At 41.8% G+C, this 15,493-nt stretch overlaps 1 protein-coding gene across 3 annotated transcripts in view; it reads right to left on the minus strand.

The window, feature by feature from the left end:
* ZNF169 (zinc finger protein 169) overlaps positions 1-15,493 on the minus strand; it is a 38,126-nt gene that overhangs the window by 21,898 nt on the left and 735 nt on the right. For 2 of the 3 annotated variants that reach the window (XM_070400824.1, XM_070400822.1), the window contains exons 2-4: positions 15,287-15,422; positions 13,767-13,800; positions 5,287-5,373 (exon numbers count right to left, since the gene is read on the minus strand). In XM_070400824.1, the coding sequence (XP_070256925.1) occupies positions 5,287-5,319 (33 nt within the window). In that variant the 5' untranslated portion in view covers positions 5,320-5,373; positions 13,767-13,800; positions 15,287-15,422. The remainder of the gene's footprint in view (positions 1-5,286; positions 5,374-13,766; positions 13,801-15,286; positions 15,423-15,493) is intronic. The other variant, XM_070400823.1, reaches the window with a different exon arrangement.

A 15,493-nucleotide genomic window follows, 5' to 3' on the forward strand; every position in this document is an offset into this window, starting at 1 on the left:
TAAATGTTGTCTAACAATAAAATTCATAAGAGGCTAAGTATTCAACTTTTTTAGTAGGAGCTGGCCCAGAGGCACCCGCTGCCTAGCACATATTATAAATCGAGGTCCCAGAAGGAAAGCAGGTGTTCAGCATAAACCAACCCACTGTATACTTTAGGCCCAGTGAGCCATTCATATCAGTTCTGGGAACGTTGCCAACCCTCCTGAAATGCAAGGCCCTGATGCCAGCCAGAGGTGGATCTAGCCAACAGGACTTTCTAAGGATAGAAGTATCAAGCCTGCTATGTTAATTCTTTACTGTGCACAAATGTTCCACGGTTCCCTCTTTTATTTGTTAATAAAATTGCCTTTATTCATTCTCCTGGAAACAAATTCTCAGTTTCTTTCATCTGTGAATTTCCTGATCTCCCCCTTCATTCATGAAAGATATTTTCATTTGTTACAGGACTTGGCATTAACAATTCTTTTCTTTCAGCTCCTGAAAAACATTGCATCCTTTATATCTAACCTCTGGTTTCTGATGAGAAATCCACTACCATTCTAACAGTTTTTCCCCCAATGAGAAAAATGTGTTTTATTTTTTTCTGGCTCCTTTCAAGGTGTTTTCCTGATCTTTAGTCTTCAGAAGATTCATTATAATGTGTCTTGGCATGGATTTCAGTGGGTTTATCATGTTTGACATACACTTGGCTTTATGGATCTGTAGATTTACATCTCTTGCCATATTTGGGGGATTTGCAGCCATTGATTCTCTAATACTTTTTCACCCCTGTCCTCCTTCACGTCTTCTCCAGAACTACAATGGTACACATTAGATATTTTGTTATATTCCCACAGTTCGTGTAACTGTTCATTTTTTCTTCAGTACATTTTCTCCAAGTGGTACAAATTGAGTAATTTATATTGTTCTATCTTCTAGTTCACTGATTTCTGTTCCCTTGAATCTGCTACTGAGCTTTTCTTCAGGTATGCATTTTTCAGTGCTGAACGTTCCATATGCCTCTTCATAATAACTTCTGTTTCTTTGCAGAAGTTTTCTAATGTTTCATTCATCTTAAGTGTGTCCTTTTAGCTGTAGATATCCAGTTGTCCAACTGAATGGCCTTGGTACTTTTCCAACTGAATGGACTTGGCACCCTTGCCAAAAATCAGCTGACTATATATGTGAGGATTATTTTTTTCTGAGCTCTCAATTCTTCTCTGTCATCTATATTTTTATCCTTTTGGCAATACAACAGTTTTCTGTTTGTAGCTTGGCACTAACTATTGAAATTAGGGAGTGTGAATCCTCCAATTGTTCTTTTTCTTTTTAAACTGGTTTTGGCTATTAAGGGTCCTGTGAGATTCCAAATGAATTTTGGGACAGGTTTTTCTATTTCTGCAACACACACACACACGGGATTTTGATAGAGACTGGATTGCATCTACAGATCACTTTCACTGCTGCTGTCATCTTAGCAATATTGTCTTCCAATCCATAAGCATGGGGAGACTTTCCACTGATTTAGGTCATCTGTAATTGCAGCAATGTTTTGTAATTTTTAATGAGCAAGGCTTTTGCTTACTTGGTTAAATTCACTGCTGAGTATTTTGTTCTTTTTGATGCTATTATAAATAAAATTTTAAAAAGTTCTTGTTTAGATAGTTCCCTGGAAATGTACAGAAACACAACTGACTTTTATATGTTGATTTTACATCCAGAGTTTCACATTCAGTGTATTCATAGGTTTCTCTCTACTCCTATGAATTGTCACTTGTGGATTCCCTGACACTTGTTGTAAATTTTGACTAAAGGTTTCTCCACAGTCACGAGATTTATGGGGTGCTATGGACTGACTGTGTCCTCCAAAAATTCATATGTTAAGCCCTAACCCCCAATGTGTGTATATCTGGAGATATTGCTACCACTGTAATTAATCTAGTTATTAACAACAGGAAAGGAGCAAAAGGGACGAACAAGAACAACTGCATAGTCCTCTGCAGCTCTATGGGGTCAGCTTTTTTGGGGTCTCCCCTCCCTGCAAAGCCCAATATTATAGGTATGTCATTTGGGCAGCTTCACTAGGAAGCTAAAGCTTTACACTCCCCAGGGAGCCACCAGCCTATTCCCCACAGATCACTGGGGGATGGGACTGGACAGGGAGAATAAACACATGCCCAGTAAATTTGGGCTGACACCAGGAAGGAACTTGCCTGTCAGTCTCACCTGGGAACAGGCCACTGGTCAGAATGGGCGTGGCTGCTGTAAGGGTGCTAAACAAGAGTTCCTTCTCTCTTTTTTTAAAAAAATATATTTTATTGATTTTTTACAGAGAGGAAGGGAGAGGGATAGAGAGTTAGAAACATCGATGAGAGAGAAACATCGATCAGCTGCCTCCTGCACACTCCCCACTGGGGATGTGCCCGCAACCAAGGTACATGCCCTTGACCGGAATCGAACCTGGGACCCTTGAATCTGCAGGCCGACACTCTATCCGCTGAGCCAAACCGGTTAGGGCGAGTTCCTCCTCTTATGCTCCTGGAACTCTTACTGCTCCAGGCGCGGTCTCCTGCATTTGCCCCCATGGCCCATGGCCCACGGCCATGTGGACACCTATACACAATGGACTAATGGACAGCTGCTAGCCTGATGCTGGACTGGGCCTGGTTCCAACATGGAAAGAGAACTCTGGACTCTGACTCTGCTTCTAGCTCTACTCAAACCCCAGCTGCACTTCTTCTGTAACTGGACTAAGGGAAATGGGACTTGGGAACCCAGGATTGTAATTCAATGCAAATAAAAATCACTCATTCTCCCATGTGAGTCTCATAAAATTCTTTTTCTTGAGATACGGTAAGAACTCCACCCCTACCACCCAGTGGGGAAGAGGACACCCAATTTCTCCAATAACAATATGGCCCCCAAGGAAGTAAGGTTAAATGAGGACATAAAGGGGTCTCTGATACGATAGGCAGGTGCCTTACAAGAAAAGGAAGACACCAGAACTCGTTCCCTCTCTGTCTCTGCCATGTGAGCACATAATGAGAAGACAGCCATCTGCCAGGAACCCAGTCAGCTGGCACCTTGATCTTAGACGTCCCAGCCTTGGGAACGAAGAGAAAATAATTTCTGTTGGTTAAGCCAGCAGTTTGGTATTTTGTAATGGCAGCCCTAGCCGACTAATTCCGATTTTGGTTATGAGAATGGGGCACTACTGTAACCTAAAAGTGTGGAAGCAGCTTTGGAACCGTGTGATGGGTAGAGGCTAGAAGAGTTTTAAAGTGCATATTAGCAAAACCTGAAGGGAATGTTGGTAAAATACAATATTCCAATTTCTCCTTTCAGGAAAAAGCCCTGAGCAGAAATGGCTAAGTGTCATGTTGTATGTATATATAGGTATAATATTCTATATAATTCAGGTCTGACACATACAAAGTATCTGAAAATGCAATTTAAAGAATCCAAAAATATGTAATTTCTATGCCTCAAATAACAAACAGCAAAACAAACCCCTTTGGGAAATTAGTTAATATTTGGTCTCTTTATGAAACAAGTATGTTGAGTGCCTGACACTCTTCCAGGTATGGAAACTTCACCTTAAAAACTAACCCACTCAGATGCTCTTGCCTGGTATCAACTTTTCACAAGGAAGCGAAGCACAGGAAACATTGTTGGTCATAGACAGGATTAAGTTCAGGGTATGCTGAGGATCCCACAGGAAGTGGCAGAGTAGGTATGGGGAAAGTAAGCTGGCACAGCATTTCATTCTGGCCAAGAATGCTTCTCTATTCACACTATAAATCAGGGGTCCTCAAACTACGGCCCGCGGGCCACATGCAAATACAAATATTGTATTTGTTCCCGTTTTGTTTTTTTACTTCAAAATAAGATATGTGCAGTGTGCATAGGAATTTGTTCATAGTTTTTTTTTAAACTATAGTCCGGCCCTCCAATGGTCTGAGGGACAGTGAACTGGCCCCCTGTTTAAAAAGTTTGAGGACCCCTGCTATAAATGGTAAAGTGAAACGTACAAAAGAAAAGTTTCCCTCTTACATTAGGGAACATTCTGAATTGTATGCACTATATACACTTTTTTTTCTCAAAGGCATAAAAGATTTAACAATTGAGGGACACACAGCTCTCAATGATGTCTGGTAACATCAAAACCAAAGACTTGTAACTTATACAGTAATAGGCAAAGATCTACCATATGAGCCCAGCATTAACATGAAGTTTAGATATTGCAAAAAAAAAAATCTGCCTTATTTCTAGAACAGGCAATACAAATCTGAATGAGCACAGCTGACGCTACGTTGAGTGACTAGTATAACCAGCACAGAGTGCCCACAGCATCTATGCAGGTGGCCAGGAAATGTTAACTGCATCTGATTATGAAAGTTCCCATGCTGCCTGAGAGATTAGAACATCTTTCTATTAGGATATATATCCATTCCATTATATATTTCCAAATCCTTGGTTTCAACATGGCAAACTCTTTCTCAAAATCCTTCAAAGCCCATCTTGCTCCAAGTTCAAGTCCATACTCCTCAGCCTGGCTTTCAGGAGTCTGAACTGTCTCCATCCAGGCTCAGAGGAGACGAAGGCAAAGCCTTCAGGGGCCGGGCAAGTAAGAGTGAGAGAAGCAGGCACTTGGCCTTGGGGTGAAGGGGCGCAAGGGGCGCAAGGGGAGACGCTGTCGTCTCCAGCCACGAGCCGTCTGCCCCAGCGTGCAGCTGTAGGACAGTGGGAAATAATCCCTTCTCGGAGAAGCTGGCAATCCAGACCTTTAGGTGTAATCTTCCAACTTGTGGAAACTCATTTAAATATAAAGCATGGGTCCAGCCAGACTACATCTGAGTCACAAACGAAAACAGTTCAGCACCCTTCCCTCTACACACAGAAAAGCAGCTCCAAGCTTCCCAAATGGTGAGTCGCCCAGACTGAGACACACTATGCTTCCAGCCTTATTTCAACAGAAATGCCTTCCCTCAGCTCTTCAACTTGCCAAGTCCATGGCGGGGAGGCGGAGGAGGCGGTCACTTCCTCCCTCGACAGCGTTCCTCCACTTTATGAGGCCCTGGGAATCACTGGGCACTGAAGCACGAATGTCCAGTATTTTTAACTTAACTTCAATCAGTTTTCTACTTGGTGAATTCCTGAGTCGTGAATGAAAAGGCTCCAGGTAAGATGGGCCACACCCCCAAGGTCAGGGTAGGGTATTGCCTAATACCAGCAAGGTATTAATTAGGACAAGAAAAGGCGACGGGGCCATCCTGCAAGAGCTGGAAAGAAATTCCAGGACTCACCTTATCCCTGGTTGTCAGGAGCCCTGGAGCCATACTCCTGGTCGCTGAGTGCTCTTCCTAGAGAAGAGGCAAGTTGCACAGGCAGAGCTGGGGAGAGAAGAGCAGCGGAGGGTGCTTAGGAGGAAGGTCCCATCTAGCATCCCAGGTCAGCCCGAGTGAGGGGAGGTATGGAAGGCAGTAGCTCATCCTTAACCAGAGTCCTGTAAATAGGGCCCCAGAGCTGGGCCACCAGTGGGCTCAGCCCCAATGCCTGGTTGGGAAATGAAGCCACAGCGGCTGGTGAGACTTTGTCACTGTGTGGACTCAATTAAGAGGAAAGGGCCTCAGAGTGGCCACAGGTGAGCATTCACATTGAGAAATAAAGTGACTGTCATAGTGAAAACAGAAGTTCCACATCCACGTCTGCCCTGAGGCTAAAGGACAAGGCCCAGAAAATTAAAAATAGAGAGCACTACAGGCTCCACAGAATGCAGATTTGGGGGGAGACTTGAAGCAGGGTGGAAGACATAACCTATTTCAACCTCCCCTCCACTTATATATCCAAGATTAGCTTCCCAAGAATTGAAATATGTCTTGATTAAGAATGGGCAGTTGGCCGAAACCGGTTTGGCTCAGTGGATAGAGCGTCGGCCTGCGGACTGAAAGGTCCCGGGTTCGATTCCGGTCAAGGGCATGTACCTTGGTTGCGGGCGCATCCCCAGTGGGGAGTGTGCAGGAGGCAGCTGGTCGATGTTTCTCTCTCATCGATGTTTCTAACTCTCTATCTCTCTCCCTTCCTCTCTGTAAAAAATCAATAAAATATATTTAAAAAAAAAAAAAAAAAAAAAAGAATGGGCAGTTGGCAATTGGCTCAGATCTTCAACAAATCAATTTCATAAAGAAGTTTTTAACAGGAGAGATTTTTCTTAATACCAAGCTGCATAGGAGATAAACCACTCATCAGATGTCATGTATAGGCCTTGTTTGCACAAATGAACATTTTGGGGACTATGAATGACAACTGGGTATTAAATGATGTTAGAGAATTATTGTGAATATTGTTTGGTGTGATCATGATATTCTAGATATAGAGAAAATGAGTCAAATGCGGTCGAAGTACTAAGAGGTGAATTGACATATTTGTAATTTTCTTAAAATGTAAAGCCTTCAACAAGTTAATAGCAGAGGCAGGAAGGGAGAGAAAGAGAGTGTAAGCTGGAGTGTACAAGCACTCTTACGGAATTAAAGGAAGATGAGGAGACATCGATGCATGCAAGGTGAGGACCTAGACTTCTTTTAAAAATATTTTTCCATTGATCCTTAGAGAGAATGGATGGGAGGGACCAGGGAGGGAGAAACATCCACTTATGTGAGGGAGACACACTGACTGGTTGCCTCACTCACGTGCCCCAACCGGAGCCAGGGATTGAACCTACAACTGAGGTACATGCTCTTAACCAGGAATTGAACTTGAGCCACTTCTGTCTGCAGACCAATGCTTTAACCAGTGTGCCAAATTGGCTAGGGAAATGTTTAGACATTTTTGAGGCAATCATGGAAATCTGAACACTGACTAGATATTAGATGGCATTAAGTAATCAGTATTAATTTTATTAGACTTAGGATAAGAATGGGCTATGCCCACTGTCTCTCCACCTCTCACTAGGAGGGAGGCCTGTCCCATGTGGGATACCATCGCCCATCCCCTTCTGAAGAGCCTAAGCAACCAAACAACTGAATGACCGGTTGACCAGTCGCTATGACACACACTGACCACCAGGGGGCAGATGCTCAATGCAGGAGCTGTCCCCTGGTGGTCAGTGCATTCCCACAGCCAACCTCCTGCAATCCCTCCCTCCAGCCGGCCAACCTTCCACAGTCCCTCCCCGGATCGGCCGGATGTGGGGCAGGCCAGCGGGCCAACCTCCCACTGCCTGACCAGGGGGAGGGACCATAGGAGGTTGGCCGGTCGGCTCCCTGATCAGCCCTGATTTCTGGCCAGGCCGAAGTACCCCACCCATGCACGAATTTGTGCACCGGACCTCTAGTGCTTAAATAAGAGTGCAACGTCTACAGTTAATATCATATTTAATTATGAAAAACTTGATGCTGTCCTGCTAAGATCAGAAACAAGACTAGGATGTCTGCTCTCAGCACTCCTATTCAATATCACACTAGAATTCCTAGCTAATGTAAGAAGACAAAAAAAGGAAATAAAAGATAAACAGATTGGGAAAGAAGAGATAAAATTGCCTTTGTCTGCAGATGACCAGATTGTCTATGTAGAAAATCTCAAAGAATAAACAAGAAATTTCTGGAACAAATGATTACATCAAGATTGAGGATACAAGGTTAATATACAAAAGTCAACTGCTTTCCTATATACCAGCCATCAACAAATGGAATGTGAAATTAAAACCACTAGACATTTCTATTAGCTCCCAGTAAAGTGAAATACTTAGGTATAAATCTTTTCAAAAAATTGTATGAGATCTAGATGAAGAAAACTACAGAACTCTGCTGAAAGAAACCAAAGAAGATCTAAATAAATGGAAAAGGACAGTCCATATCATGGAAAAAGAAACTTGGTATTAAGATGTCAGCTCTTCCCACTTGATCTATACACATTCAACAAAACCATCATCAAAATCCCAGCAACTTACTTTGAGTAGATTAATAAAATGGTTCTACTAGTAAAGATTATATAGAAAGGCCAACACAATACTGAAGAAGAACAAAAGCAGAAGACTGGCATAACTGGATGTCACAACTGAGTATAACGCCACAGAAAAAAAAAAAAAAATATATATATATATATATATATATATAGATAGATAGATAGATAGATATAGATATAGATATATATAGATATATAGATATATATGTAGTTAAAAAAAATAGTCATGGGGATATAAATTTAGCGTATTGCAATACTATGTATGGTACCAGGTGGGCACTGGAAATATCGAGGGGACCACTTTGTAAAGTATATGATTGTCTAACCACTATACTGTACACTTACAACTAATACAAAATAATACTGAATGTAAACTGTAATTGAAAAAAATGTAAAACAGATAAAATAATAAATGGAATAAAATGATGAACACGGAAATAGACCCACACAGATAGAGTCAACTGATCTTTGACAAAGGAGCAAAGGAAATTCAATGGAGAAAGAATTGTCTTCTCCATAAATGGTAGTACTACTGGAATAACTGAACATTCACATGCCAAATAATAAATAAATAAATAAGAAATAAGAATCTAGACACAGATCTTATACCTTTCATAAAAATTAACTCAAAATGGATCACAAACCTACAGACAAAATGTGAAACAATAACTCCTAGAAGATAACATGGGAGAAAATCTATGTGACCTTGGGTGTGTCAATGTCTTCTCAGATAGGACACCAAAAGCACAATCCATGAAAGAAAAAAGTTGGTAAGCTGGATTCTGTTAAGATTAAAACCTTTTGCTCTGTAAGATACTGGTAAGAAAGTAAAAAGTCAAACCACAGAGTAGGAGAAAATGCCTGAAGAAAAAAATCATCATCAGAGTTAAGAAACGCACTATACTTCCCAGTAAGTGAAAAAACAAACTGACAGTAAACAGTAAGGAAACAGGTTTGAAAACACTATCAAGCAGTATTGATCTTATTTAAATTTATAGAACACTAAACCCAAGTGCAGAAGTACACACAGACTCTTCACAAGGAAATGACATTCTGAGGCATATAAAACAAGTCGCCAATTTCAAAGGACTACAAGTAAAGAGTATGTTCTTTGCCCAAGACAGAATAAAAGTGGAAATCAGTAACAGTGAGATATCTAGAAAGACCTCCATAATTAGAAATTAAGCAATACTGGTCTGAAGGAGATATGGATGAAAACAAATATTCCAAGGAACATGAAGAAATGTTATGAACTGAATGATTCTAATAAATACATGTCAAAACATATCACAACTAACCAAATTTGTGGCATGGAGTTATGGGCTGTAGTGTGTCCCCTATCAAATTCATATGTAAAAGCCCTCATCCCCCAGTACTATAGAATATGACTGTATTTAGCATAGGTTGTTTAAAGAGGTAATTAAGTTAAAATGACATTATTAAGGTGGGCCTTAATCCAATATACTGGTATCCTTATAAGAATTTGAACAGAGATTTCCAAAGAGAAGATGATGTAAACACAGGGAGAAAGCCATCTATAAGCCAAAGAAAGGCTTCAAAAGAAACCAACATTGCTAAAACCTTGATTTTTAACTCCAGAATTGTGAGAAAATAAATTTCTGCTATTTAAGCCACCCCATCTGTGGTGCTTTGTTATGGCAGTTCTAGCAAACTAATACAACAGCTGAAGCTGTTCTTAAAGGGAAAGTGATATTCTTAAATGAATGCACCAGAAAAGGAGAAATTTTTTAATTAAAAAAAAAAATTAGCTCACACCTTTTTTTTTTAAATACTCAAGGATATTTTTTCCATTGGTTTCTAGAGAGAGTAGAAGGGAGGGAGGAGGGGGAGAGAGAGAGAGAAACACTGACATGAGAGAGATACATTGATTTATTGCCCCCCACACGTGCCCCTACTGGGGCTGGGGAACCTGCAACCGAAGTATGTGCCCTTGAGTGCCTTTGACCAACACTAACCACTGAGCAAACAGGCCAGAACCAGCTCACACCTTTTAAGAAACTAGGAACGAAGACAAAACTTTAGCAAGAAGATAATAAGTAATAAATAGGAAAAATCAATGGAATAGTCAATAACACCAAAAGCACAAATAGGCAAATGAGGCTAAGCTTAAAAACTTCTGTGCAGCAAAAGAAACAACACAGTGTAAAGGTATAGTACAGGATGGGTCAAAATAGATGCAGGCCATATACCATATACAGGGTCAATATCCAGAATATTAAAAGCACTTCTACAACTCATTAACAAAAAAACAAACAAACAAAAAATAACCTGACTAAAAATGGGCAAACTACTTGAATAAACATTTCTCCAAAGAAGAGAAACAAATGGTCAATAGTGCATGAAAAGATGCTAAACATCATAAATTATCAGAAAAATGCAAATCAAAATCACAATAAGACAATCTCTAGCCCAACAGGAGTGACTCAGTGGTTGAGCTTCAACCTATGAACCAGGAGGTCATGGTTAGATTCCCAGTCAGCATCCCCAATGGGGGATGTGCAGAAGGCAGCCCATCATTGATTCTCTCCTATCATTGATATTTCTACCTATCTCTCCCTCTCACCTCCTCTCTGAAATCAATAAAAAAAATATATTTTTTTAAAAAGATACCATCTCTACCTGTTAGAATGGCCATTACACACACACACATACACACACACACACACACACACACACAAAATAAGTTTTACAAAGAATAGGAAAATACCCTAGTCTATTGTTGGTACAATTGTAAAATGGTGCAGCCACTATGGAAAACAGTAGAGAGGGAGGTTGCTCAATAAATTAACGATAGAAGTATCATATGATACATTAATCCCACTTCTGGATATATACCCAAAGAAATTAAAAAACAGGATCTTGAAGAGATATTTACATACACATGTTAGCCAAGGTGTGGAGGCAACCTGAATGTCTATCAACGGGTGAACAGATAAAGAAAAAGTAGTAAAAACATAAAATGAGTATTAGTCATTCAGCCTTAGAAAATAAGGAAATCCTGCCTTATCCTGGATGAACTTTCAGGGCATTATGCAAAGTAAAATATGTCAGTCACAAAGAGACAAATGTTGCATCATTCCACTTCTATGAGGTATCTGAATTACAATAAATTAAATTAAATGGAACTCCAAAAAATAATCAATGAAGCCAGAAATAATAATACAGGAAGAAAAAAATAGAAGAGGCAAATAGAAAACAAACAGTAATAGTAGAGACCAAAATCTAACCATACTGATAATTACATGAAATAACCCACCAATTAACTGAAAAGCACAAACTGTCAGACTGGATAAAAAAAGCAAGGCCCTACCGTATACTTTCTACACGAAGCACACTGTAAATATAGGCACGGCTCAGGTAAATACAGAAACGATGTAAACAGACATAGCATGCACACAGTAAGCATAAGAAGTTAGGAGTAGCAATATATCAGACAAAGCATATTTCAAAACAAGAGCATTACCAGAGACACAAAGACATGTTTCATGATAATAAAGGAGTCCATTCATCAGAAAATATACTAACGGTAAATGTATAAGCATTTTATAACAGTGCTTCCAAATATATGAAGAAAAAAACCAGAATTAATGGAGAAACAGAAAATTCCATAATCCTAGTTGAAGAATTTAACACCTTGTCACAGTAGTTGCTAAAATGATGAAACTACTGCTAAATAAATTGATAAAAATAACTAAACAGTTAGAAAATAAAAGATCTGAATATAACAATCAAGCAACTTGACCTAACATAGTATTAGAACAACACCCAACAACTGCAGAATATATTCTTTTCAAGGACACATTCAGCAAGACAAGATATATACACTGGGTCATGAAATAACTCCCAACTTACAAGGGCTGACACTGTACATACTTTGTCTTTGACCTGAATGGAATTAAATAAGAAATAAGTAATAATAAGTTGAAAAATCCCAACATATCTGGAAATTAGACGACAGTGGATGGAGAAAAACTGCATTTATCAAGTATAGACAACTTGATGACTTTTTTTTTTTAATTCTTACCCAAGAATATTTTTCCATTGATTTTTAGAGAGTGGAAGAGAGAGGGAAAGACAGAGAGAAATATCGATGTGAGAGAAGCACATCGATTGGTTGCCTCCGTGCACGAGCCCCGATCAGGGCCTGGGCCTGGGCCAGGGAGGAGCCTGAAACCAAGGTACGTGCCCTTGACCAGAATTGAACCCGGGACCCTCCGGTCCACAGGCCGACGCTCTTTCCACTGAGCCAAACCGGCTAGGGCTCTCTTGGTGACTTTCATTAAAAATGGAAGCAGAGAGATGAGGCAATAAATGAAGGAAGAAATCATGACCCTCCTCTGGTCAAAACCCTGCAGTGGGTCCCCTGGACCACAGATCCACACATTACCTTACCACCCACGCCCCTGCCAAATAACAGCCCAACCCCCTTTCCCACTTGAGTTCCCATCACTGCCCCCACAGATGTCACTTTCCAGGCAGAAAGGATAGCCCCTCATTATCCTCACATCTGGGTGCCAAACAGTGACCCAGGAGGAGCCAGGACCAGACACGGTGCCTGTCCCTCAGAGAACCACCTCAACCAGCGGGACAGTCAGGCCACCGGAATGCACCAGGCAAGCCCTCAAGTCCTCACGTGCAAGTGCTCTGGGAATAATTCTGCCAGAGAACATTCAGAAATATTTGCATTGGAGACCATCTCAGCTGGTTAACAAGGGTGATCGTGTGAAGCATAAAGGCATGAGGGAATAAAACCGCATGGATTGGAGTAGACCCCCTGTGGCTGTCAACTGCAGCCTAGCTGGAGTGAAGGGTGACAATGATTCCGGAAAGGCTGTTTGTGGGCCAGTTCCGAACGGATAATCAGCATCACCTAACACACTCTCCCTGAGCACTCACTGTGTGCCCTCACCCCGTCCAAAGATCACCTTTCCACCTCCCACCCAGACATTGCTATTAGGCCTGTTTTACTGATGAGAAAAAGGGAGGGACATCGAATGAGGGCAGATGCCCAGGGTCACAGGGTCAGTACTAGTGGAGCCTCAGAGTCTGACTTCAGAACCCACCATAAAGAGAGGAGGACCTTTATGTAACAGGAAGTAGATGAACTAGAATGTGGGGAAAGACAATATGCTGAGCTAACATAAAGGTGAGGCGAGAGGAGAAGAGGGGAAAGAATGGACAAGACTTAACAGCTCATCAGATTACTGGGAAATCTGGAAAACTCAAGGAGGCAAGAAGCCTGAGGCCATGCAGTCTGTGCCAAGAGGTAGCATCCTGCCATTGAGATGGCAGGGCAGAATGGGTGAGAAGGGAGAGTGCAGGGGATGCAGAAGGCAAGTCCCCGAGAGCGTCCTGCACGTGCCCCTCACCTGGCTGCTGAGAGCAGGCTTTGAACTGTAGCAAGGCATTTTGGGACAACTGGGGAAACGGAACGCAGCCTGAATGTTAGATGGCATTGATAAATTGGGGTTAATTTTGTTGGGTATATATATGGGGTATAAAGCGTATTTTCTTTAAGTCCTTATACAAAAGAGATGCATAGTGAAGTATTACCCGTAGAGCGTTATCTGAGATTTGCTGCAAAGAAAATCTACGCTGGAGAGCAGAATGTTGACAACTACTGCAGCTGAGCACAGTGTCCTCATTGCTTTGGCTGTATTGTCAGATTTCCATCATTTTAAATTTAATAACCCATCTCCCTTCACATCCACAAAAGTAGAAAAAAACCTTAAAGGAGAGGGATATTACATATACATATAATTTATCTTCTGGGAAGGAACACGCAGAATTTAGTGTAACTTACTTAATAGTCACAGTTTCTTACTTCCATCTTCTTCCTAAAGAAAAATAAAGACTTCTTTTATTATTTGGCAAGAGTCAAAAAGTCTTTATACCCTTGGAAGAGAACATGACTGGCAGTCTCTAGGTATAAACAGAGAAAAACAAATCTAAGTGACCCACTCCTAACCCCAGCCAGCCCTGTGGCTAACCTATGCCTCTAACTACTATTCCTTGGTTATACAAAATGAAAGTTCAGAGGCATTTTAAAAAACAAGGACTATTAAATCTTTAGACTGTTGTATTTTCTGTGTTTTTAGTTTTAATTAGTTGCTATCACTCTAACACTTACATAATAATCTGGGTTTGCAGCATCTCTTTTTTGAAAAAAGAGAGGGGATAAACTACAAATACTGGCTGGTCTGATTCCTGCCCTCTGTTAGTGTCATTACTGTCATCAACAGAAGTTAATGTCACTAGGGACTGGGCCCACGGGTCAGGAGAAAGTGAACAAATGTTCTATCTTTATCACATTAGATGCACGAGAGACAAATTTGAAGGGTAGAGCACCTGCTTTTACATTTTCCTTAAAACTTTGAAAGTTGCCCTAGCTGGTTTGGCTCAACAGATGGAGCGCTGGCCTGTGGACTGAAGGGTTCCAGGTTCAATTCCGGCCAAGGGCACATGCCTGGGCTGTGGGCTCCATCCTCAGTAGGGGGCGTGCAGGAGGCCGCCGATCAATGATTCTCTCTCATCATTAATGTTTCTATCTCTCCCTCTCCCTTCCTCTCTAAGATCAATAAAATATATTTTAAAAAATTAACAAAACTTTGAAAGTTAAAGAACGGCTGGCTCCAAGGTAAAAGTTACTATAGCATTTCTCTCTCTATAAAATGAGAATTCTACTACCTAACATACAAGGCTGGCTGAGGAAATAAACTATGCAGTGCACAGAAGGCAGGCTGCCAACACAGGCATACTGCTGTCAAACACGACTTCTCACCACCTGTGTTTAGCCGGGGCTCAGAGGCCCCGAGGACAGTGGGTCGGGATGAGTGCCTTGGAGATGTTGGGAAGCCCAGGAAACCACCTGCAGCTCTGAGCCACAGAGTACTACACACAGGTACCAGGGACAAGCAGAGCAAGGAGCCCTCTGTCATGAGCAAAGGCACTACAGGGACACAAGGGCGTGCTGCCCACCTGAGAAGGGGCTGCCAGGCCCCCAGCCCCTCTTCTCCCCACCCTAACAGGCAATCCCGCTGGATGTGGGGGGAGCATGGGGTGCACCAGGGCAGACTGGAGCAAGAGAGAAGCAGCTCCAGCCAAAGGATTCTCTCCCAGCCCAGGTGGGGTCCTCTTCACGAAAGTATCAGAACCAGGAAGGTTCTACGTCCCTACAGAGGCAGGGTGTGGGTTTTAGCAAAAGCCTGCTCTGAGCTCATGTCAACACTTAGCATGACATCATCTTCTATGTGCCTGTGGAGTTTAGTAAACGCACAAAGTAACGTTCCTGAGCACTTAGCATATGCGAGACACAAGTTTTACCTTTTTCCACAATGAGGACAGGTTCAGTGAGAAAGGGGCGCACCTGGATCTGAACTCCCCCTACAGAGGCAGGACGGCAGGCCTCGCAGAAGCTCCTGGGTAGAGGCAATGCCCAAAGAGGTGCACGCTTGCAGATCTGGGGGGAGAGGGCAGGTTCTGGTTGTTAAGTAGTGAACCTGAGTGATGACTCCATGGAACCTCACGGCC

Source organism: Myotis yumanensis, unplaced genomic scaffold (assembly GCF_028538775.1).
Source record: "Myotis yumanensis isolate MYYU_CA2020_CCGP unplaced genomic scaffold, mMyoYum1.0.hap1 SCAF_21, whole genome shotgun sequence".
Lineage (NCBI taxonomy): Eukaryota > Metazoa > Chordata > Mammalia > Chiroptera > Vespertilionidae > Myotis > Myotis yumanensis.